This window comes from Hemitrygon akajei, chromosome 5 (assembly GCF_048418815.1).
Source record: "Hemitrygon akajei chromosome 5, sHemAka1.3, whole genome shotgun sequence".
NCBI lineage: Eukaryota > Metazoa > Chordata > Chondrichthyes > Myliobatiformes > Dasyatidae > Hemitrygon > Hemitrygon akajei.
Window position 1 is genome coordinate 173,663,657 of NC_133128.1, and position 23,659 is coordinate 173,687,315.

Here is a 23,659-nt window from a genome sequence, read left to right on the forward strand (position 1 = left end):
AAATTAAGTTTATAGCCAGAGATCTGGCTAAACTGGTCAAGAAGTGAAAACATTAGAGGTAAGGATGTAGACGGATTTGAGAGAAAGAGTAATAAGTCATCAGCATAGAGAGAAACTTTATGCTGAACACCCCCTCTCCAAATCCCGGTCAATTCAGGACAGTTTCGAAATCTATCGCCAGAGGTTCTATAGCCAAATCAAAGAGAAAGGGACTTAAGGGGCATCCTTGACGGGTGCCACGTTTGAGATTAAATACTTGGGATTTCTGAAAATTAGTTAAAACAGAAGCAGTAGGACACAGGTACAGCAATTGGATCCAAGAGATGAAACTTTGGCTGAGGTCAAATTTTTCTAAGACTGCAAAAAGGTAGTTCCACTCTATACGATCAAATGCTTTCTCCGCATCGAGGGAAATAACACATTCAGGAGTCCCAGTTGGAGCTGAGTATAAGATATTAAATAGATGCCGAATGTTAAAAAAAGGGAGATGGTTTTTAATAAAGCCTGTTTGGTCATCAGAGATAATGGAGGGAATAACGGTTTCTAATCTATGAGCCAACACTTTAGCTAAGATCTTTACATCAACATTGAGCAGAGAGATCGGCCTGTACGAGGAACACTCTGTTGGGTCTTTGCCCTTTTTTAAAAGAAGAATAATAGATGCCTCATTGAAAGAGGGTGGCAATTTGCCGTAATTAAACAAGTCAGATAATACTGAAAGTAACTGAGGAGAAAGAAGTGAAGAGAATGATTTATAAAATTCTACAGGGAACCCATCAGGTCCAGGAGATTTCCCTGAGGACAGTGCAGAAATTGCAAAAGATATTTCTTCTGATGATATAGGCGCATTGAGTTTGGCTTTGAAATCAGATGAAAGTGAGGGGATATTCAGATTCTGTAAAAATTGATCAACAGAGATACTGTCATTCAGAGATTCAGAGGAATAAAGCCGAGAATAAAAAATTTTAAATGCGTCATTAATTTCTAAATGATCCGATGTAAAGTCTCCATTCTCCTTCCGGATCTTTGTAATATGTTGTTTGGCTTTGGAACGCCTCAGCTGATTGGCTAGGAATTTACCAGACTTATCCCCATGAATGTAAAAGCGATTCTTGCTTTCGAGAAGTTGGCGTTCGACAGGTTGAGTGGACAGAAGGTTAAATTTAGTTTGGAGTTCAACGTGCTTCTTGTATAATTCAGGGTTCTTAATTTGGGTATATATTTGATCCAAATCTTTAATCTGGTTAATGAGGTCTGATCGATCTGCACGGGATCTTCTGTTGAGATTTGCTGTGTAAGAGATTATTTGACCCCTCAGATATGCTTTCATGGCATCCCAGACAATCTGGGATGGCACTTCAGGTAATGTATTAGTGTTAAAATAAAAGGTCATCTGATCCTTAATAAATTTTACAAAATCATCATCCGATAATAAAGTTGAATCAAACCGCCAGTGTTTATTCCTCTGAGGGAGACCAGGAAAGTTCAGAGAGAGGGTAATTGGGGCATGGTCAGAAATCAGTATACTCTGATAGTCACAAGAGTGGGCAAATGGGATAAGTTGGTTATCGAGTAGGAAATAGTCAATTCTAGTGAAGGTATGGTGAACATGTGAGAAAAAAGAATCATCTCTCTCCGTAGGATGGAGGAAACGCCATATATCAGAGATACCAAAATTATAGAGAAACGATTGGATAGCTAAGGCAGATTTAGTAGGTGATCTGGTAACAGAGGACGATCGATCCAGTTTAGGATCCAACACAACTCAGGAATATGATGAAGAATTATCTTGCTTGGGTTGGTACACATCTGAAAATTCTAAATAAACTTAATACCACTCATGACAGAGTGTTATGAAACCAGTAACTGGTTTCACTTACCAGCAAAGATAGATATGTCAGTTGAAGTCCAATGGTACTATTTTCAAAAGTTTTATTAATAAAGGGGCACAAAAATTAAGGTTAATACAAACATTCAGATAACATGCGTCAATACTCAATCTAAAACGCAGGTACATTAATAATCACTCAGAAATAAGCTCTTTCGTTGTCTAGGGTATAATACTGAGTCCAATTGGAAATATAAAGAGTCACTCTGAAGTCTGCAGGCTTTTCCCTTTTGGTTTCACGTGTTGGAGAGAGAGAGAGAGATAAACGGAAAAACTTGCCCAAAACATCCATGGAATCAGGGGAGCGATCTTCCCCGTTGTTAGTTAAAAGCGATCTTCTGTTGGTTCCAGCCACAAACCCCGCATTCGGAATTTAACGCACGTGGCTTATTTCAAAATGGCTTCCCGTTCCCACGGGAAGCGTTATCGTGCTTCTTGGTGTCTCCTTGGTGCGTCTGAGGGTCGTCCTCTTTCAGACCCTTCTTTATACTGCCTCACGGGATCTCAGGTGTCAATCAGGTTGCAGGTGATGCAATCTCTCTCTCAACCAGCCCACTTTGCCCGAGGGCTTTACAATGTCCCTGCGAGTTGGCACGTCTGCAGTTCCCAGGTGTCTCCTGAGAACAATGCCAGTCGCCAGCTTTTGTCCCAGTGGAATGCGGTATCCAGCACGTTGCTGTCTTTCCATTCCCTGTGTCCATTCAGCCTGTCTCTCTCTCTCTCTTGCTCTCTCTCTCTCTCGGGTCATTGACCCCCCTTTCACTAGGGCTCTTGCAATTCTCACAAAGGAGGGGGCTGGTATCATAACACCTCCCCTCTTAAAAAGGTTTTTACCAGCGGTTAAAACCCAGAGTGGTACAGTCTTACAGAAATTTTGAATCTAATACAATACAGAAGCTTTTCTTTTCACTACAGAGTAATACAGTTATACATTCAAGTCAGCATCTAAACAGTTAACAAGTACAGTGCCCCTTTAGTTAATATCTTAACATCTTAATATCTTAAAGTCTTGTGCAGACTTCAATTCAATAACCACCTATTTATTTATTGTTTTCAGCAACAAAACTGCGGAGGTGTGATCTTAGCTTAGGTGCATCTACAAAAGTTTATGCGAATACTAATCGTTTCGGTCGGTTTACTTCGCCGGCAGGTCTCCAAAGGTCTGTCTTTATTATTCACAGGCTTTGGCGCAACCCGTAAAACCTGCTTTGCTGTTTAAAAAAAATGGCATCCCCATTAACCGTCACCTCTTTTCTGGCGAGAACTCCCGCCCGCCTCGTTCATCGGGGCTATTTTTTTCAACACCATGCCCCAAACTGTCAATACCCTTTAGGCTATTTGTTTTTAATTCCAACTCCTCTTTCAGGTAGCATTTCGAATGCAACCTCTTCACACCCCACCCTGGCGTAACAATAGAGTGGGGGGCCCCGCTATTTCCCGACTCACTCTGTGAGCGATCTGCCAGGTTTAAAATTTCTTCCTTCGACTTGGGAACTACAGACTTTCCGTTTCCTTCAATAACAATCCTCATTCCCCCCTTAAATTCGGCATTAACCTTGGCCCCACTCTCGAATACAAACACCGTGGAACTCACACTTCCCACGGTTACCAAGGTTAACCCTTTTCCTACTGAACCAACCCTATCTGATCCACAAAGACGGCCGCCCCGTCCCCCTGAATCAAACACCTCAGACTTCCCCTGAGCTCTGTTACCAGGTTCAGCACCACGTGCGCCCCCATCTTGGACACACTCAAACGGGACATTGGCCCCTTCCAGGCTTTCAATACCCGTACCTTTTTCAAATTCTAACGTCCCCCGATCCTTCCAGTTACTCTCTAGGCAGCCCCCCGTTGGGGAAGGCGCAACCCTGCGAGCTGAAACAACCTCCTCGGCCATTTCAGCTGACTTCTCCACAGCAAGGATACCCTTCCTCTCTAAGACTGCCCTCATTTCACTCTCGGGACCATCGAGAACACCTTTAGAACTCTGAACTTCTTCAAACAATTCTGCCAAACCAGACAGATTAACCATGTCCAACTCTGGACATTTTAACAACTTTATCCGTTTCTCAACTTTAGTTCCTACCTCTAGGACCTTTCTCTTCACTAAGGGCAGGGCTATTTCCTCTCCCTTACCCCCTTTTACTTTACTGCTTTCTGTTTTACCACCCTCGGAACCCTCATGGTACAGGGTCGGTAAAAACATCTTGGCCAGATCACCGCTGGCTTCATTTAAACTGTCCTCTTTCTCAGCCGCTTTTTCCGACAGGCTGCGAGTGACCGCGCATGCGCGATAGCTTTGGGACTCTAGGGGCGGGGCCACCGCACTCGCTGGTCTGCGGGTCCTTCCTCCTGCTAACACACTTCGCAACAACGCGACCCACTGCTCCCCCTGCCACTTCTGATTCTGGTATATAGTAATGAAATAACTATCAACATCCGTCTCTTCGAACGGAGGTACTACTCTCAGCTCCCGACTAACATTAAACCGCTCTCTCCTTAGCTCCTCCCTCTCTCTTTCTCTCCCCGCTGCCGCTCTCTCGGCTGCTGCTAACTCTCTGATCCAAATTTCATGCTGTCTTTGCCTCTCAGCTTGAGCCAGCTCGTTTTCCATCTCTAACCCCTTCGCCAAATTTAACAAGTCTGATTTGGTGCTCATAAATTCACACACGTCCATCTTAGCTGGTTTTTCTGTCTGGCTACCTGCGTACCAGATCCAAATTATTTTTTTTTGACTTACAATCCCGATTGACTGACCTCCCCCTTTTTGGTGTCAAATCCCGAGACGAGAACCCCACTTGTTATGAAACCAGTAACTGGTTTCACTTACCAGCAAAGATAGATATGTCAGTTGAAGTCCAATGGTACTATTTTCAAAAGTTTTATTAATAAAGGGGCACAAAAATTAAGGTTAATACAAACATTCAGATAACATGCGTCAATACTCAATCTAAAACGCAGGTACATTAATAATCACTCAGAAATAAGCTCTTTCGTTGTCTAGGGTATAATACTGAGTCCAATTGGAAATATAAAGAGTCACTCTGAAGTCTGCAGGCTTTTCCCTTTTGGTTTCACGTGTTGGAGAGAGAGAGAGAGATAAACGGAAAAACTTGCCCAAAACATCCATGGAATCAGGGGAGCGATCTTCCCCGTTGTTAGTTAAAAGCGATCTTCTGTTGGTTCCAGCCACAAACCCCGCATTCGGAATTTAACGCACGTGGCTTATTTCAAAATGGCTTCCCGTTCCCACGGGAAGCGTTATCGTGCTTCTTGGTGTCTCCTTGGTGCGTCTGAGGGTCGTCCTCTTTCAGACCCTTCTTTATACTGCCTCACGGGATCTCAGGTGTCAATCAGGTTGCAGGTGATGCAATCTCTCTCTCAACCAGCCCACTTTGCCCGAGGGCTTTACAATGTCCCTGCGAGTTGGCACGTCTGCAGTTCCCAGGTGTCTCCTGAGAACAATGCCAGTCGCCAGCTTTTGTCCCAGTGGAATGCGGTATCCAGCACGTTGCTGTCTTTCCATTTCCTGTGTCCATTCAGCCTGTCTCTCTCTCTCTCTTGCTCTCTCTCTCTCTCGGGTCATTGACCCCCCTTTCACTAGGGCTCTTGCAATTCTCACAAAGGAGGGGGCTGGTATCATAACAAGAGAAATCTGTTTGGTATTCTATTCATCCTGCAACATTATCTGCCACCATTGGTGAAGTATGGACTGTCACCAAAATGCATTACAGAAACTCATCGTGCCCTTCAACAACAACTCTCAAATCCATGACCTTGACCAGCTTTATGGACAATGGAAGTACACACATGGAAACATCAGCACCTGCCAGCTCTCCCCCAAGTCAAACGTTGTCCTAACTTGGAAACTGAATTGTCGTTCTTTCACTGTTGCTGGATTTGAATCCTGGAAGTTGTTGCATGTTAGGGATCCAAGATGGTGGCACAACGCAGCTTGCAGCGGCCACTCCGGAACTGATTATCTGTTATTTGTGAAGTGGGGTGCCGTGCGCAATCATTATCATAAACGTTGTCTCATTTTTTAACTGCATTGCATTTGTAGTTTCTAAATGACAATAAACTGAATCTGAATCTGAATTAGCGTTGTGGGAGTACAATTCCCAGGCTGACTGAAGTGGTTCCAGAGGCCAGAGAAGACCTGGATGTCAACATCTTTGAAGATCTGTCCTACTCCCAATATATTGATATATCTATGAAGAAGACATGCCAATGGATTGAGGAGATGTAACATGTCACCAAAGACATGGAGAGCATTTGACTGTTTGCATCAGTGTCTGGTGCACCAATTCATAGAACCATAAGAGGCCTCAGATGGTTGTAGACTCAGCTGGCTCCATCACAAGGCACGAGGCTCCCCATCATTGAGGACATCTTCAAAAGACAGTTCCTCAAGATGTTGGCATGCTTCATTTCTGATCCTCTTCCATCAAAGTCATGTCCTCTTCTCGTCATTACGGTCAGGTGGTACAGGAGCTTGAAGACACACACTCGACATTTAGGAACAGCTTTTTCCCCTCTGCAATCAGATTTTTGAATGGTTCATGAACACTATTCGCTGCTTTGCTCTCATTTTGCATTACTGATTTTTTAATATTTCTTATTGCAACTTATAGTAATTTTTGTGCATTGCACTGTACTGCTGCTGCAAAACAAATTTTATGATATATGTCAGTGTTATTAAATATTCTGATTTTCTTTTTTTAAAAACAAAAGTACTGAAGCATCTTCATTATTCTTGGTGTTGTCATTTGGATGAAATGAAAGTACCCAATGCATAACTCTAAGGCAAAGACTTCTCTTTGGAGTATTTATCCGTATTTATCTTTCGTTTTTCAATAAAAGCTTCCAATTATGTAGCAGCTTTAATGGGTTTAAAACATGTTGATGCTCCAAACAAGAGTGGTATCAGACAAGATGGGACACTGACTAATTTAACAAGAAATAAGATAGAAGGTTGGGGTTTATAGAATGACAGAATGATCGCAGCACAGGGGAGCAAGCCATTTGACCTATTATGGCCATACCAGCTCTCTGTCAGATGCACTGTAGAGTCTTTTAGAGGGGAATTGGGAGAGAGATTAGTGGAGAATTCAGCTTTTTTTAATCTATGTTTGGACTGCAGCCCAAGTGAGGTTTTAGGTGTCTGTGGAAAATCTTCAGACGTCCAAAAGTCAGAAGGTCTGGATCTAAGTGACTCTGTTGGAAAGCAAGCAGAGTAACAATAATATGTTATTGTGAAATAATCAGTTTGTAATAGCATTGTTAACTACATCATCCATCACTTTTGCTGTTGATTGACAAATAACTAATGGGGCAATAATTGACTAGATAAGACTTGTCTTACTTTTTGCAGACTGGGGGCACCTCAATATTTTTCCACAGTGAGAGCTAGATACCAGTGCTCTTTTTCTTGTAAGGCAGCTTTGATAAAGTCATGGTTAATTCTGGAGCACATTGTCAGCCTTATAAGGGCAATATTGATGGGGCGCAAAGCCTTTGCTATTTGTAGTGAGTCCATCTATTTTTGTTTTGCCAAGTCCCTTGAATTGGTTTGCCTGAAGGCAGACTTTTGAGATGTTAGAGACAGTGAGAGGAATTATAATTGCATCATCCATTCATAGTCACGCTGAAGGTGTTTGTAAAGGCTTCAGCCTATTACAATTAGTTGCTAGATTTTATCGTCATGGAGTATAGTGATTATTTACAGAGCTTTGTACTTAAATTTCTTGTTTATCCATCCATCATCCATTTACAATCAGATGAAACAGTATTAGGATTTGATCCAAAACGTTAAGAATTTCGTTCATCCCACAGATGCTTCTCAACCTGCTGCTTTCCTGCAGAAGATAGTTGTTTGCAGATCTTTGACATGATTTGTCAGTTGCTTAGCTTTGACTCTAGAAAGCTCTTTCTGCTGGTTGCTTTGCATTTAGTCCTGTATTATACCTTCACCAGCTTGGCATCTCAATTTTACAGTACTTAGGCACATATATATATATGTATAGCTAGGATGCCCAAGACTTTTGCACAGTATTGTATATTGTTTAAAATAGGAAGGGGGTTGGGAAATAGAAATAAGAGTACTTGGCTTTGTATTAGCTCAATAGCATTAAGTGTTATTTGGTAACTGGAAAGACATAACACACAGTCCTGTGCAAAAGTCTTAGACATCGTAGCTAAGATTTGCATAGTTCTGTATGTATGCCTAGTGATATGCCCATCCACGCTCATAGTCGTAGAGTTATAACAGGCCTATTGGCTCAACCAGTGAAGCTCATCATTAGACTAAAATTGATCAGTGTTTTGATATTAATGGTAATTTGGATGAAATACTGAGCCACGAGGTGACATGTTTTGGTGGAATATGGGTCACAGTGATTAATATTTTGCTCTCTGTATTCTGGTCTGAATCTATCTGTTTAGATATGATAATAGGGACATATCTGTAACACCTTTTTGTGTATTGTCAGTGCAAAGTTAGGATTTCATCTAAATAAGAACAGTTATCTCACTCCATACCTTGGAGCTGAGGATTACTTGCTTCCACTCTAGTTCTGTGATAGTTAGTATAGCCAGGTTTTAAGGTACATTTAATGTCAGAGAAATATATACAATATACATCCTGAAATACTTTTTCTTCACAACCATCCACAAAAACAGAGAAGTGCCCCAAAGAATGAATGACAGTTAAATGTTAGAACCCTAGGCAGCAGCAAAGCAACGGCCAACCCTTCCACCATCAGCAATAAAAGCATCAGTACCCCCCCACTGAGCACTCAAGCGTGCAGCAAAGCATCAATAAAGACACAGACTTGCAGTACACCAAAGACTACTCGTTCACCCAGTAATTTGACATACCACAGGCTCGCTCCCTAATAAAGAAAACAGAGATGTCACCGTTACACAGCGAGAGGGGAGACATAGCAAACAGCTCCCTGATTTATGATGTTAAAAGTTCATTGAGTCGGTTTTTCCGAGCTCTGTGCCCAAAGAACTCGGGTCTCTGGGCACACAGCCAGCTCACAGTTTTTGATCATCCGTCTCACATGACACACCAAATTCCTGCAGAGGTACTGACCTTCGGTCTGCCCGTCTCCAGAGCCACGGACTTCTGGAACTCCAAAGGTGAGCTAACCTCTTGGGCCACATTCTTGGCATATCGAATAACGGCCTGTTGTGAAACCCCAAAAGTAGGTCCCATTCCTGCAAAGAACCAAAGTCAGCGTGTAACTCCAGATCAGGGTCTTCAGCAGAACCCTGAAAGGGAAAAATAGAGATTTTAAAGTTAGAAATAGAGCTGTCTCCAAAGATGCAGGCAAAGGAGTCGGCGTTAGACACCATTGTCTCTCCAAAGCTCCTCCTCCTCCAATAGTATGTGTATGGTCTGGGAGGTAGACACCAACCAAGTGAAGGTACAAGTGGACTACATGCAAGCTGAATAGCAGAAAGCATGTGCCACAGATAGAGCTGAGCAACTGACAGAACTCCGCAGCGCTGCTTCTTCTAGTCTTCCATTATTAAACAAGAAATTTAAGGAAGCTCTGTGAATATCACCATCAAAATGGATGGGTCAAAGGAGGGGGTAAAGGATAGATCATTGGGTGGTAGTGGAAGTTGTTGCTTGTGCCATGGGTAGCAGCACATGAACAGAAAGTAAGGCTATTACAAGTGATTATCTGTTTATAGCCAACCAGGTAAGAATGAAACCAGACAAGGACCTGGGAAAGAGATGTTGGTAGAAGATGGTGTGTTTAAACCAAATTCTGTAGAATGGATGATGAGAGTGATATGGGATGATTTAGCAAAGTCAAAGTTGATGTCATTTGTGAGCTTGATAGCGATCATTTGGGGGTTGTAATAGGTGATGATCTGACAGGATGATTCAAGCATAGAATTGCTGGAAAAGTCCTGAATTTTTAGAAGTGTCAAAATCTTCAAAAAGTAAGGTGGAAAGGGGAGCTGGAAATAGAAAGAAAATTGGTTATCTGATCATTAAAATATTGTTTATAGAATATTGTAGGATACACAGCATTTTGAGTTCTCCAGTATTAGGTGACTATGCTTCATTGATACTTAATTGGTTGTAAAATTCTTTCGGGTGACCAGATTTGTGAAATCCAAATGACTGGTACATATTATATACATCTTTCTTAGACTATGAGACATAGGAGCAAGATTCGGCCATCTGACCCATCGAGTCTGCTCTGCTATTCAACATGGCTGATCTTTTTTTTCTCCTCCTCAACTCCAGTTTCCAACCTTCTCCCAGTAACCTGTGATACCATGTCCAATCAAGAACCTATTAACCTCTGCCTAAATACATGCAATGACCTGGCCTCCACAGTTGCATGTGGCAACAAATTCCACAAATTCACCACCCTTTGGCTAAAGAAATTTCTCTGCAACTCTCTTTTGAAAGGGCGCCCCTCTATCCTGAGGCTGTGCCCTCTTGTCCTGGACTCTCCCACCATGGGAAACATGCTTTCTACATCTGTCTAGGCCTTTCAACATTTGAAAGGTTTCAATGAGATTCCTCCTCATCCATCTGAATTCCAGTGAGTACAGACCCAGAGCCATCAAACCTTCCTCGTGTGATAATCCTTTCATCCTTAGGATCATCCTTGTGAACCTCCTTGGGACCCTCTCCAATACCAGCACATCTTTTTTTTAGATGAGAGACCCAGAACTGCTCACTGTACTCTCGAGGTAAAGCCTCACCAGTGCCTTATAAAGCCTCAGTATCACATTCTTGACTGATCATATCATGGAAGATGATGAAACTTTAAATTTTCTCTGTTCATGTGGTTCTATTATTTGTCTTGTGTTTGAAAGCAGTACCTTTCGATGCTAGGGCTTTACTTTGTATGGACAGGGCTGCTGTTTGTTGCACTGTAACTCCTGTAATATTTTGTGCATGTTATCTCATTGATACTCTGTTGATGTCGTTTCAGGTGAAAAGGGAGTAGGAAAGAGTACTCAAAAACCTTTACATTATAAAGGTTGCTTATTTCACAGAATTGTAAAGGATTTCATGATTCAAGGAGGTGATTTCAGTGAAGGTATGAAATAAGAAACTACTTTAGCTATTATGTCCTTTGCTTTAAAAAGGCTCCACTTCCTAAGTGCCATACTTCTTTCATTTTTCAGTGTAATTGATTGTAGAGGGAGATGTCTATTATACATAAATAGCCTATTATGTATGTCACATTCTCTGAAACTACACTTAAAGTCAGATGGATTGTTCTTTTACCTTCTGAGCAGCTAATGTATAAACAAATGCAACTAAGGGAGAACTTTGGTATTCATAAGCCGTCATCTCCAATTGAACAAATTTCCAGTTAACTCAAGTAGTCAATGTTACATCTATTGGAATTTATGCATTCCTAAATAAATAGCAATATTACATACCAATTGTTTCTCACAGTATTGTATCTTCCATTTGTTTTGATTTTTGCTGACAATGACTTTATTGAATTGATTAAATCTTCTATGCTTTCAGGAAATGGCAGAGGGGGTGAATCTATCTATGGAGGGTTTTTTGAAGGTAATTTTTCTATTTTGCAAGTTATTGTTTATGTTTCAGTTTGACTAAGAAATGGAAAATTTTACAGACAATCCAGTACTTGAATTCAGTTGTGCAGTTATCCTTTCCATAATTTTGATTTAGTTGCTTCATGATACAAGTTAACCAAAAATTCAAATTTTACATGTACATTATTGGTAATGTGAAATCTCATATCCTGTTAATTTTTTGTGAAATTTTGATAATGAAAATACTTGCTATTATATCTTGTTACATCTTCCATTTAGGCAAAGTAAGCTATGTCAAAGATAGAAATACTAGTTATAAGAATGGTAAGGATCAGATGTGTGGCAAAAGCAGTTTCATATTCTGGTTTCTTTACAATGCAGAAGATGGTAATTCAGTTTGTGGAGTTAATGCTAACTCCCAGAACAATTCCATCAATCCCATTCTTCCACTTATTTCCCCGTAATCAATTCTCTCACGTATGGCCATTTGCAACTCTTCTCCCACCTCCAACACTCTCACCCGTCCTTTGGAAAGATTGTAAATGGGGTAGCTGGTCTGTTGAGAAGTGTAATGCAAACCTTACTCTGAAATTTCCTTCGCCATCATAGTGATCAAGGGTGTATCCATGTTCAGTTAAAGACAGGAATTTAGGCATTTCTGTCAGTGAAGCCCTGCTGATCAACAGGTACTCTTTTTTTTTTAAAAACTCCTCCTCTGGGATCTTCAGAAATCAGTGAAATGATGAGAGTGTGAGATGTTTACAAACTAATTACCACAGGCATGAAAGAAACAAACATGCCATCATTTGTGACCTGAGTTGCAAGTGGGATCTCACTGATATGCAATCATAACTATACTACCTTTTAAAATATTACCCTTCAGAGAATTATTTTAGTACTTTTCCTCAAAGAAAAATCTCTTACTGTGAAGTTTTTGATATTTCAGTTTGTACTGAAATCTTACAAATTTGTTTCAACCTTTATTCCCTGTTCTTTAAGAAGCTTAAAATGTAAATAAAAAGAAATTGTTCATCTGTGACGTTGTGCTTGCTTTGCTTGATGCATCACTCTTAAAGGATTTCAACAATCTCTTTGAACTGACCTCTGCCAGCATCTGGTATCCAGAAAGGCAAAGTCCACATGATTAAGAGTGGCTGCTTATTTGTAAACGCTGTTCTGTGAAATCAACAGTGAAAGTCCTCTATGTCCTTCCTCGAGTTCTCAAACCTTCTCTGCAATTTAAAACTAACTTTTATTTCTCTCTTTCCACACATGCTGCTTGACAGCAGAATGTTTCTTGAATTTTCTATGTTTGTTAATTATTTTGTCTTTCTATTTTGGATGCAGTTTTGCACTTGACTAATTAGAAATACAGAGTGCTTCTTTGCAATTCCAATTATCTTTCTTGCTTCTTTGTTTTCCTGTCTAAGGTAAAAACATGATTGCTTATGTGCAATTATAAAATGTTCATGTAATTCTATCTTTTGTGATAAATCTAACCACTGAAGATTCACAGAAATTTCAGAAAAAAATTCTGTTATAAGATATTAATTACAGTTCTGTAAAATGATCACTCATTTCATTGTTAAAAATAGATGAGAGCTTTGAAGTCAAGCACAATAAGGAGTTCCTGTTGTCTATGGCTAACAGAGGAAAAGATACAAATGGCTCACAATTCTTCATGTAAGTTTTTTTAAATTATCCTATTGGGAATATCTGAATTAGTCTACATTTGTGCTTGTTTTGCTATGATTTTCTTTGCTTGGGAGTTATCACTAAGCAGTTATCACTACCTTGTGATTGCTTGCTGTGTCTATCTCCAATAACTTGACAACTTGTGCCTTTCTGACACTGTGCCTTTCATGCTGTCATAGCTGCTTTCATTTTGTCATCTTTGTTTTGCTTTCCTACCCTCCCATGTTCTCTTTTGTTCTATCAAAAACTAATGGGGTTGTTCCTGCACAAATTGAAAATCACAGCTAGTTTTAACATTGATCTATCTGCTAGCTAACAATATTGAATAGTTAACATCTCTACATCCACATTGAAATATGATAGAAGTGTTGTTCTGATGTTGCAAGAATCATTTCATGAGAAATAGACATCCCAGAAAACAATGCACTTTGGTGGTTTCTTAAGTACTAAAATATTAAAGGTTTTTCTTATGATATATTGTCTCCAATTAATCCATTTTCTTATTGCAACACATCATGTAGTAGCGCAATAGCAAACATATTAGCTTCAACCTTACTAATGTTTTCTTTGCACATGTATTTGAAGACAAAAACCTCATATTTGAACGCATCATTTTGCTAATTAAAGACCATTCTGAGGTTGTGCGTGTTTTACATTTTGTGATGCTTGCTTTTATTTGGAAAAGAGATGATGTTTTGCTGTTGTTTTTTTTTGAAGTCAGTGATTTTACTGCATTTTGTTTACAAGATGTCTAATTTTGCTTTTCTGATTTCATGTTTTGAACATCCACTTTTATAAATATTAAAATTATAAAGAACTACAAAGCCTGCACCTCATTTAGATAGGTGAGTATAATTTTATTTTAAATAATGGATTCAATATCTAAATGTGCCTTGAAAGAAAACCAAAAGATCACATAATATCACCTTTCTTTCTTAGTGTACATGTGGTCTTTGGTCAAGTTATTTCAGGACAAGAATTAATAAGAGATGTGGAAAACCAGAAAACAGATGCAAATAGTAAACCTTATGCAGAAGTCCGAATCTTAAACTGTGGAGAATTGGTTCCAAAGGCCAAAGGTACAGTGTTTAGTGTGTGTACATGTTTGTAGGTGGAAAGGACAAGAAACTTAATCTTCTAATTGCTGTGCGACTTCATATTATTACTGTAAATTGGTTAGATTTTTATTTTGTTTACAAACCACAAAATGGTAATTATAATTCTTTTAATTGGTAAAACTTTTCATTATAATGTGTGGTGAAAATAAAAATGATTTGCTGTAATAATCTGGAATGTGCAACTGTACCCTTATCTGACCTACTGTGTTGTTTCTGAGATAAATTTGAATCAGAATACCACTGAACTCAGAATGAAGTTGCTTTGTTTTATTTAAAACAGTTCCTACTTTTGGCAGCTTATTTTGTTTTCTTTTACTAATTTTGCGAGCTGAAGTCATTGAAGTAATTATAGCAGGGCTTATGTTCAAATCACAATCTTGGGAATAATAAAAATAAGTCAGGAAACTCAATATATTGTAAAATTGCATCTGATTGCACAGTGGTGTATAGTTTTTGTATTGAACAATGCTGAGTGCAAAATTATAAGGGGTGGAATATTCTGAAGATTGATATCTTGGAGTAATCAGAGGTACATATTGTAAAACAATAATTTTTTTTACTTTTTTTGTGAATATTTATTACAGTTAGTGTCTACTGAAATTTAAATTTGTCTTTGCCATTTAAAAAGAATACTTTCTAAGCCATGCAAAATCTTTTTAAGTTAGGTTTACCAGGATGCTGCGGTTTAGAGGGCATGTGTTATCATGAGAGGCTGGATAAACTTAGCTGTTTTCTCTGTTAAGAGAGAGGCTGAGTTGAGATCTGATAGAGGTTTATAAGATTATGAGAGGCATATATAGGGTAGATAGAAGGTATCTTTTTCCCATTGTTGAAATGTCTGATATCAGAGGGTGTGCATTTTAGGTTCAAAGGGGATGTGAGGGGTAAGATTTTTACTCTGAGGTGGATGCCTGGAATGTGCTGCCTGGTACGGTGGTAGAGGCAAATACATTAGCAGCTTTTAAGAGACATTTAGATAGGCACATGAATGTGAGGAAGATGGAGGGATATGGACATAGTGTAAGTAGGAGAGATTAGTGTTTGGGTGTTTTAGTTTGCTTTTTAGCTGGTTTGATACAACATTGTGGACTGAAGGACCTATTCCTGTGCTGTACTGTTCTGTTAGACATGTCAAGTTGCACTAGATAGTAGGTTTCAATTTGGAACAAAGTATATCTTTCTGTAATGTTCAAAGGTTCATTTTATTATTGAAGTATACAACTCTGAAATTCTTCAGTTATCCAGATAGCCATGAAACCAAGAAAGAAAAGAAACGAAAGGCAGCACAATCATTAATCCCAAATCCCACAACATATCAGGCACATCAACCCTCAAATCCCTCCTCCCACACAAACAAAACGCATCAGGCACACATCGACCCCCAAAATCCCCCTTCCCACACAAAAAAAGTTGGGGAAGAAACACTGAATATAAAAACTATAGAACTGAATGAAAGATCTTATAGTCCAGGTCCACGTCCAAAATGCAGAAGATAACCTAGGCAACTCTGTCCGCAGTGGCAGACTCTCCCCTCTCTAGTTGTGTAGCGGAGCGATCAAAAGATAGGCAGCCGGTACTCACCCTCTGCACTCGCTTCAATCACCCTTGCTGCTTTAATCAGTGAACAATGGAAGCTTTAATCAGCAAAATGGAGCCAAATATCAGCTTGAGTCCTGTCCTGCAGCCTGCCCGCTATGAGGTTCGTGCATGCTACCTCTGCTTCTTGGAATCCTGTCTGGGACTGCAGAGCGCTGGAACACCTAAACAATTTCCAAACTTCCGTACTATATGTTCTGCACTATACTAGATTTATTCTGTTCACATCTCTCATTTACTTTATTTACAATTCTTTATGTCTTTGCATTAATTTGGCACAGTAAAATATATTCATTGCATTATATTCATTTGTGTGCAAAACTTTGCTTGCATGTGTGTTTTCACCAATCAAATCTAGTCTAATAAGAGTATATTTAACTTTTTCAAATCAAGCCAAAAAGGACGAAAAGAAGAGAAAAAAATCTTCTTCGTCCTCTTCAAGTGACTCTGAGAGCTCTTCTGACTCAGATTCTTCATCAGAATCAGAAAGTGAAACAGATGAAGATTCTAAGAAACAGAAAAAGAAACAACACAAGAAAGATTCCAAAAAGCGAAAGAAAGAAAAAAAACGAAGAAAGAAATCAGTAAAGAAAAGGTTGGTATTTATTTCTATATGTTGGTGACATTGTAGATAATTCAGAGTAAACTGTTGGGCAACGATTAGCCGAGTTGGCTTTGTCCTTTCTATGAAAGGGACATACCGTAGATTCCGGACTACAGAGCGCACCTGATTAAAAGCCGCTGGCTCTAATTTTAGAAAGAAAATCAATTTTTTACTTGTACAGGCCGCACCGGATTTTCGGCCGCAGGTGTCCCACGTTGTAATATGAGATATTTACACAGAAAGATATTACACGTGAGGATTTTTTAACTTTTAATTAAATCCATATGGTAACATAAACAAATACATATTGCAAATGCTTTTTTTCGAACCGTGCCTGTAACGCGGCTACTTTTAAATATACGTTGCGTATACTTTTCTACTGAACAACATTCCAATATCTCCTAACGACTGGTAAAAAATATATATACTGCAGCCTACCAGGAAAAGTTATTGATCGCCTTTAACTTAAAAGCAGCATTTTCGCTCCGCCGCTCGCCCCCCGCCGTCCCGTTTATCGCAAACGGCATTTTTCCCACAAGACGCGGCGAAACCGGGTGTGACGTCATAGCATCCCGCGATGTAGTACAGAAAACAAATATAGTTAAAACACTTCTAACTTTAACTAGAAAATGAATTACTAAGCGAAAATATTATAAACTAAATAACTGCCATAAAGGCAGCACAATGCTTTTCTTCGAGTGTTTTCCATGTTGATGAGGGTGAGTACAAATGACTGATTTACAATAATTTAATTGTGAAAGTGCGCTTGATTTATCGTACAATTTCATTGGACCTCTGTGAACTACTCATCAATTTTATTGGTCTACTGTTACGAGGCAAAATGTTTTTGGCGGCATGAAAAAAATCATGTATTAGCCGCACCGTATTAAAGGCCGCAGTGTTCAAAGCTGTTCAAAATGTGGGAAAAAAGTAGCGGCTTAAAATCCGGAATCTACAGTACTTGGGCAATTTTCCATATTATGGGTAGACGTCAATAGTAATTGTATTGGAATCGTTTGGCAGGTTTTCAGCATTAAGACAATGTTGACTGACCCTGTGTCTTTTGTTGTAGCCAGTAGTAAAAAGTTCAAAGTAAATGTATTATCACAATACATGTAAGTCAAAATATACAACCCTGAGATTCATTTTCCTATGGGCATACTTAGAAAATCCAAGAAACATAATAGAATCAGTGAAAGACTACACCCAACAGAACGGACAAACAACTAATGTGCAAAAGGCAACAAACAGTACAAATACAAAAGAAAAATAAAGAAATAATATTCAATAACTATCGAGAAAGTGAGATGAGGATTCCTTGAAAGTGGGTCTTTAAGTTGTGGGAACAGTTCAGTGATAGGGTGAGTGAAGTTATTCCATGGGGAATGAATCAAATTAGCATAAGACTAGCTTCTTTGATGGTGGAGATCTCAGGGAAAGGCCAAACTGGATCATCTGTCTGGCATTTTTGATTTTTTTCTGACACTGCCTCCTCCTGTTGGCTGTCTAATTGCCCACCACTATTCCCAACTAATTGTGGTAAAATTGCAGAGCTATGATACATTTGTTGTGAGATCACTTTGTCTGTTTTTATTATTAATCACCACAAGTAGTCTTGTATTATAGCTTCACTAAGCTAGCCATCATACTCTTTGCCTTCTACGATCTTCACTTGCTACAGACTTGCAGCACCACCCACTCATCTCCCCTACCCGACACTACCTGCCTGTTATCTTGCAGCCCTCCACCAGTCATCTCGGAATCCTTTCTTGCCACTTCCCATCTTATCTTAATCACTTAATGGTGGAGTAGAGTATATGTGGAGCCTGGTGATTAAAGATAAAGGTGGTGTACATTTCTGCTGGTGGTCACAACACATCATGGATGCACAGTTTGGAGCTGCATAATCTGTTTTGAGACTGTCCCATTGAGCATGTTTGTAGTCTATATCGTGGTAGGAATTATCCTCTCTATGCTGTTGGGATTTTGTTTCCCCAAGAAGGACTGCAAGGTTTACACTGCTACCGATGCTGTCATTGACAAGATAATGCTGTGTTCCTCATGTTAGCTCACTTAGTACCTGCCACCAAACTATTCAGGGAAAGTGTAGAACAAATTTTTGTGTCAACAGTGTGTACATAAACATTTATGTCAGAACGATATATTATGAACAGTGTTAATGGCATTGAAATGAGATGTCAATACCATCTATACTCCTGGTTTAATTATCTGCTTTCCATGCCTATTTTGCTTGAAGACCGCAACCCATTTTGATAGCATTTGGTTTCATTTTCCCCATGTGATGTTGCTTACAGTTAGTCAGTGGGAGAGAGAGTGATTGTTTATGTGTATAAGTAATATCCATTCTTTATATCGTAGAGCTTCAATAATTTGCAATTGGATTATTTGGAAATCCCGATGGTTCAGCATCTGACTCAGGTTATGTTTCCTGCACTTTCGAAGCTCACAGGAGCCCTGGTCACTGCACTCCCCCAAAACACACCAGGTCCCTAGTTCCTACTCACCTTTTAATCTTATATGGTTCACTGGAAAATATAATGTAGCACCTTTTTTTTAAAAAAAAAAGTTAAAGTGTGTTGGAGTTTTAATAGAATAACAACAAATGGTCCAGAAAATCTGCCAGTTCAGCACCACCAAAGTATGTCATTTTATTGGTATTTACTAATTGCATTGTTTGATTAACTTTATTTTAAAGCTCATCAGATGAAAGTGCAGAAAGTACCACACAGGAGACTGTTGCCACTGTCCGTCCTGAAGAAATTCCACCTGTACCTGAAAATAGGTTTCTAATGAGAAAAAGTCCTCGTAAAAAAGATGAGAAAGTGAAAGAGAAGAAAAAAGAAAGAGAAAAAGAGAGGTTTGTATGATTGATACTTTGAAATTTGGCTCTCATATAGATCTATATATTGGTTCTCCCTGCCATCAGTTCTCAACGGTACAAATTCAGCATGTCAATTCTATTTACTCTTAACTCTGAAATTTTCTAACTAATATTGTTGCTTATGAAGCTTTGAGAAATTAGCAATCTGGAAGCATGAACAGGCCACTAAAATCCCACAATGCCAATTTGTAGAATTCAATTTAATAATTTTTTTATTGGATGAAATGAGTGTGGAAGGAGGTGGATTTCATAAAGACCCAGATTATTCACTACTGATCTTCAGGGAAATAATATACCTGTGGCCTCATTTCCTCACTGGTGGACTTGTGATCATCTGAAGATGATTACAGATGGGCCATAAAAGCTGCCTTGTTTGCATCACAAGTATCCCAAGTATAATTTTTGAAAGTTATTTATTATCAACCGGATTGCTAAAAATGCAGAATGTTCAGCAGCACTATCTTTCTAGAATATTGTGATCAATTCATTCTGCATACTGTTCTAGTGGCCTCTTGCAAAGAGGAAGGACACTGTTTACATTATGAATGAAATGCCTGACAATCCTGATTTGTTAACTAGTTTACTTATTCAGACAAACTAGTGTTATATATGTTTAATACTGTAAGAATTATATTTTCAAGCAAGTTCTAATATTAGCCAGTTAGCTAGCATTCGTTTTTTCCACAGTCTGTCAATTTGAGCTCATCTTGAATCCAGCTGTGATATCCATTATAGCATCATTGGGGATTCTGGAGTTAAGAAAGTATGGACAGAAAATAGTAATGAAAATGAGAGCTAGTCTTCATGAAAGAAAACCTGTTCACAATTTAACTTCAGCTGATACTTAAAGGCTATTGAAACCAACCATTGGTTTGGGGCATTCTGATAATGTACCATTGGAACTAGACAAAAGTTCATGTCAATTGGTGATCATTGAAAACTTCAGGAAGAGACAGGAAAGGCATTAAGTGGCCATCTCCTACATCAATACATTGTTAAAGGTGTATCCCTGCCAATTAATATGCAATTCAGGACAAGCCTGTTTAGATTAATATTTTGGCTAAGTGTATATTCAAGGTCTCATCCTTCAACACTGTAATCAGAGGTATATTTTGCATGTATTTAAAAGCTACAAAACATTATATGATGAGAGAACTAGATTTTCTCCAGTAGATCTACTGTGTTGAGTAAAGTCTGTATCTCTCATTTACAGCTTCTGTGTGGCTAAATTCACAGCTGCAGCAGTAGAAGATACTTTGCCCATCATCCCTATTCTCTCTAGGCTAATTTGGTTTCCAGTTAGGCAACATATCAAATTATAAGCTGTCATATTTGTATTTAAATATTTCGATTGCCTCAGTTCTCCCCATCTCAATAATTTCTGAAAGTATTATAGTCCTCCTCAAGTCTTCCTCTAATGAAGATTTACTTGAGTATAAAAAGATGGAAGGAATGAGGTAATAATCAAAGGAAGGGTTAAACATTTATTCTCTATTTGGACAATGAACAAAAAGGATATTTATTTTCTGACAGTAATTTCTTGACCATAGGAGTAAAATTCATATTGATATTGCATTAAAGCCAATACTGCATTCTTAGTAGCTAAGGCTGCATATGTTTGTTTTCCTGACTATTACTTGGGTAAATTGAAATTACTGCCGAATACATTGTAAGAAAGGAATCAGTAACTCGCTTTTGCTTATAAAGATTTGACTACAATTAAATTGAAAAAAGCATCTATCATTTTGATATTGGATCATATGCATTTTGTATTGCATGATGATGGTATGGTATTATTTTAGTTAAAATTCGCCAGAACTTGCGGTGTTGTGATGAGCAGTGGCAGTAGGGGCTGAAGTGGTTAGGCAGTGGTGAGCCATTCATTTTGTGTTTCTTAAAACGTAAAGTTTTCATAGACCAATCTTTATAACTATATTTTGTATAGAAATCTGAAATATTTTATGATTTTCTTATGAACCCATAAGTTGGGCCTTAACTTTAGTTATTCATTTTGGTTTCATTTAAATAATAGGAATAATTGTCTTTCCTTTGAACAGCAATGTTTCAAATTCCCAGATTTCTACATATCAAAGACGACTCTTAGTAACTAGATCAGGAAGAAAGATTAAAGGAAGAGGACCTAGGGTAAGTGCCTTATTTTTCCTTATACTTTTTGTGCTGTAGGCAGAAATTTAATTCTTTGCATTTGTTAGGCTTCACATAGTAAAAGCATTTTATCAGCCAAATCCCACAGCTGAGATGTCTATGGAACCAACTATTAACCTAAGTCCTTGTCCATTGAGGTGGGCTTAATCCATGGGAATACTTACAGAAAAGATGGATATTCTCCCAATATCACGATCAATATTTTACCACCATGATACCTAAAACAAAATAACTGGTAGCTTACTGGGCAGTTGTATCTTGCCACGTAGCCAATACCTCTAGGTTTTTATAATTAGTCATTGTGAGTTCTTTGTGATTTTCCAAATTTATGAATCGTGCTGAGTAATGGCAGTTTTTCCTTTCTTATTTTTTGATGTCAGGCATGTCTCACACTTAGCTCTTCATTCTGAATCAACTAATGGATTTATCTCACTCCAGTTTCTTAGAAACTAGATACAGGCTGGTATTCCAGTGCAGTACTGATGACTGAGGTTGTGCAGAGAGATAATTAAATAAGATTCAAATCTCTACATCGTTTAATGTAAAATATCTCAAGGCACAATTTTGCAGAAGTCCCAGTGCTTTGTCTTGCTTAACATCACAAAAAAAGCAGGTTCAGATATTGTTCTTTGTGGGTCCTTGCTGTATTATTACCAGCTGCTGAAGAGACTGCACTTCAGAAAGGCTTCACTGATTGTAAAGTGCTTTGGGACACACTTGAATTGTTAACAGAATTACAGAGTGTTACTTCAAGTTCTTTTCCTGATGAGATTTTTGTATCTTCTAAAAATGGTCTTGTGTAGCGTTATCGAACACCTTCACGATCAAGGTCTCGGTCAAGGGATCGATTCAGGCGCAGTGAAACTCCACCACACTGGAGGCACGAGATGCAACGGGCTCAAAGAATGAGGGTTTCTAGTGGAGAGCGTTGGATAAAAGGAGATAAGTAAGTATTGGTATTATTGGTATCAGTAATTATTGGTATTACAGAATTTGGTATTTGTTGAACGGATTTCTAAGAGTTCCTGTGATGTTAAGGAGAAGGAGACTGTATGTCACATAAGGAGTCTGAAGTTGCCAATGAATTGGATAAATAGCTACTTTCCCAGAGACAATTCCTTTTAACTGTTCACAAATTTATTTGGAAGCTCATTTCTATTTGTTAATACATGGAAGTTATTAGAACCTGTTGGTTCTTTGACAAAAGCAAGTTATGAGTGTTATTCAAATAAGCATACGCTCAGACCCAGCTTAACACTGAGCATGTGTTCCTCGGAAGTGGAGTGCTATGTAAATCAGCACTATGTGGGGACACATGTGCCTGAATTTTTTTTTAGAAAACCAAACCCACGGTATATTAGTTTTATATCATATATAAAATATAATGAAGTAATTCATAGATCAACAAACACGCAAATAGGCCTAACCTGTAGGAGCAGGTTATTGGAGCAATAACATTGGAGCAACACATCGCAGCAGCAGCAGAGGGAAGCAGCTGGTGGTTACGTCCAAGATGGAGGGGCCAGGCTGTGGGTCCTCCTCTAACTTTGGCATTTTCTTCACGTAGATGTTGAGATTTGACGGCCTTTTCTTAAGTTTCCTCTCGTGAAGCAGTTCTCAGTAACAGGAAATCATATCGAGAACACTTCTCTTTGCCTTACTGCTTTGCTCCCAGTCAGGGTCATTATTGATGAACTGGTCCATGAGTTGTGTGATCGTGGTGATGCTAATGCTGAGGAACTTTGTGGTGAGGTTTCTTGCTGGTGTTGATGACAACTTTGAGGTTGTCACTGCAGAAACTTTTATCTTGTATGCATTTTTAATAATTGTTCTGATCATCGATGTAACCAATTTCAAAGAAGCGACAACATCAACCTGGTGCTCACCAGCTTCCAAACGCTGTATCGCTTAGTGTCACATCCATGCTAATGCTTTTCCTAGACATCTTAGAAGGTGCAGACCACTTTCCAGACATTAGGAATGAAAAGAATAGAATAAATTGGCGAGGAAGCTAAAATGTTTACACACGTGATGGAGGCAGATGTGTGAACTAATATGTGATTAGCTACGAGTGGCTCAGAGGGTACGTAGAGCACTCTCATTGGCTGGTTGAATATTTACTGTAATGGCGGCCACTT

The 23,659-nt window shown here is 38.9% G+C and overlaps 1 protein-coding gene across 1 annotated transcript in view; it reads left to right on the forward strand.

Annotated features, from left to right (window-relative positions):
* The window catches only part of ppig (peptidylprolyl isomerase G (cyclophilin G)), a 62,331-nt gene that overhangs the window by 27,949 nt on the left and 10,723 nt on the right, over positions 1-23,659 (forward strand). The window contains exons 4-12 of the mRNA XM_073047255.1: positions 10,861-10,968; positions 11,409-11,453; positions 13,036-13,123; positions 13,951-13,980; positions 14,075-14,214; positions 16,243-16,444; positions 19,170-19,331; positions 21,413-21,500; positions 22,325-22,467. Coding sequence (XP_072903356.1) covers positions 10,861-10,968; positions 11,409-11,453; positions 13,036-13,123; positions 13,951-13,980; positions 14,075-14,214; positions 16,243-16,444; positions 19,170-19,331; positions 21,413-21,500; positions 22,325-22,467 — 1,006 coding nt within the window. The remainder of the gene's footprint in view (positions 1-10,860; positions 10,969-11,408; positions 11,454-13,035; positions 13,124-13,950; positions 13,981-14,074; positions 14,215-16,242; positions 16,445-19,169; positions 19,332-21,412; positions 21,501-22,324; positions 22,468-23,659) is intronic.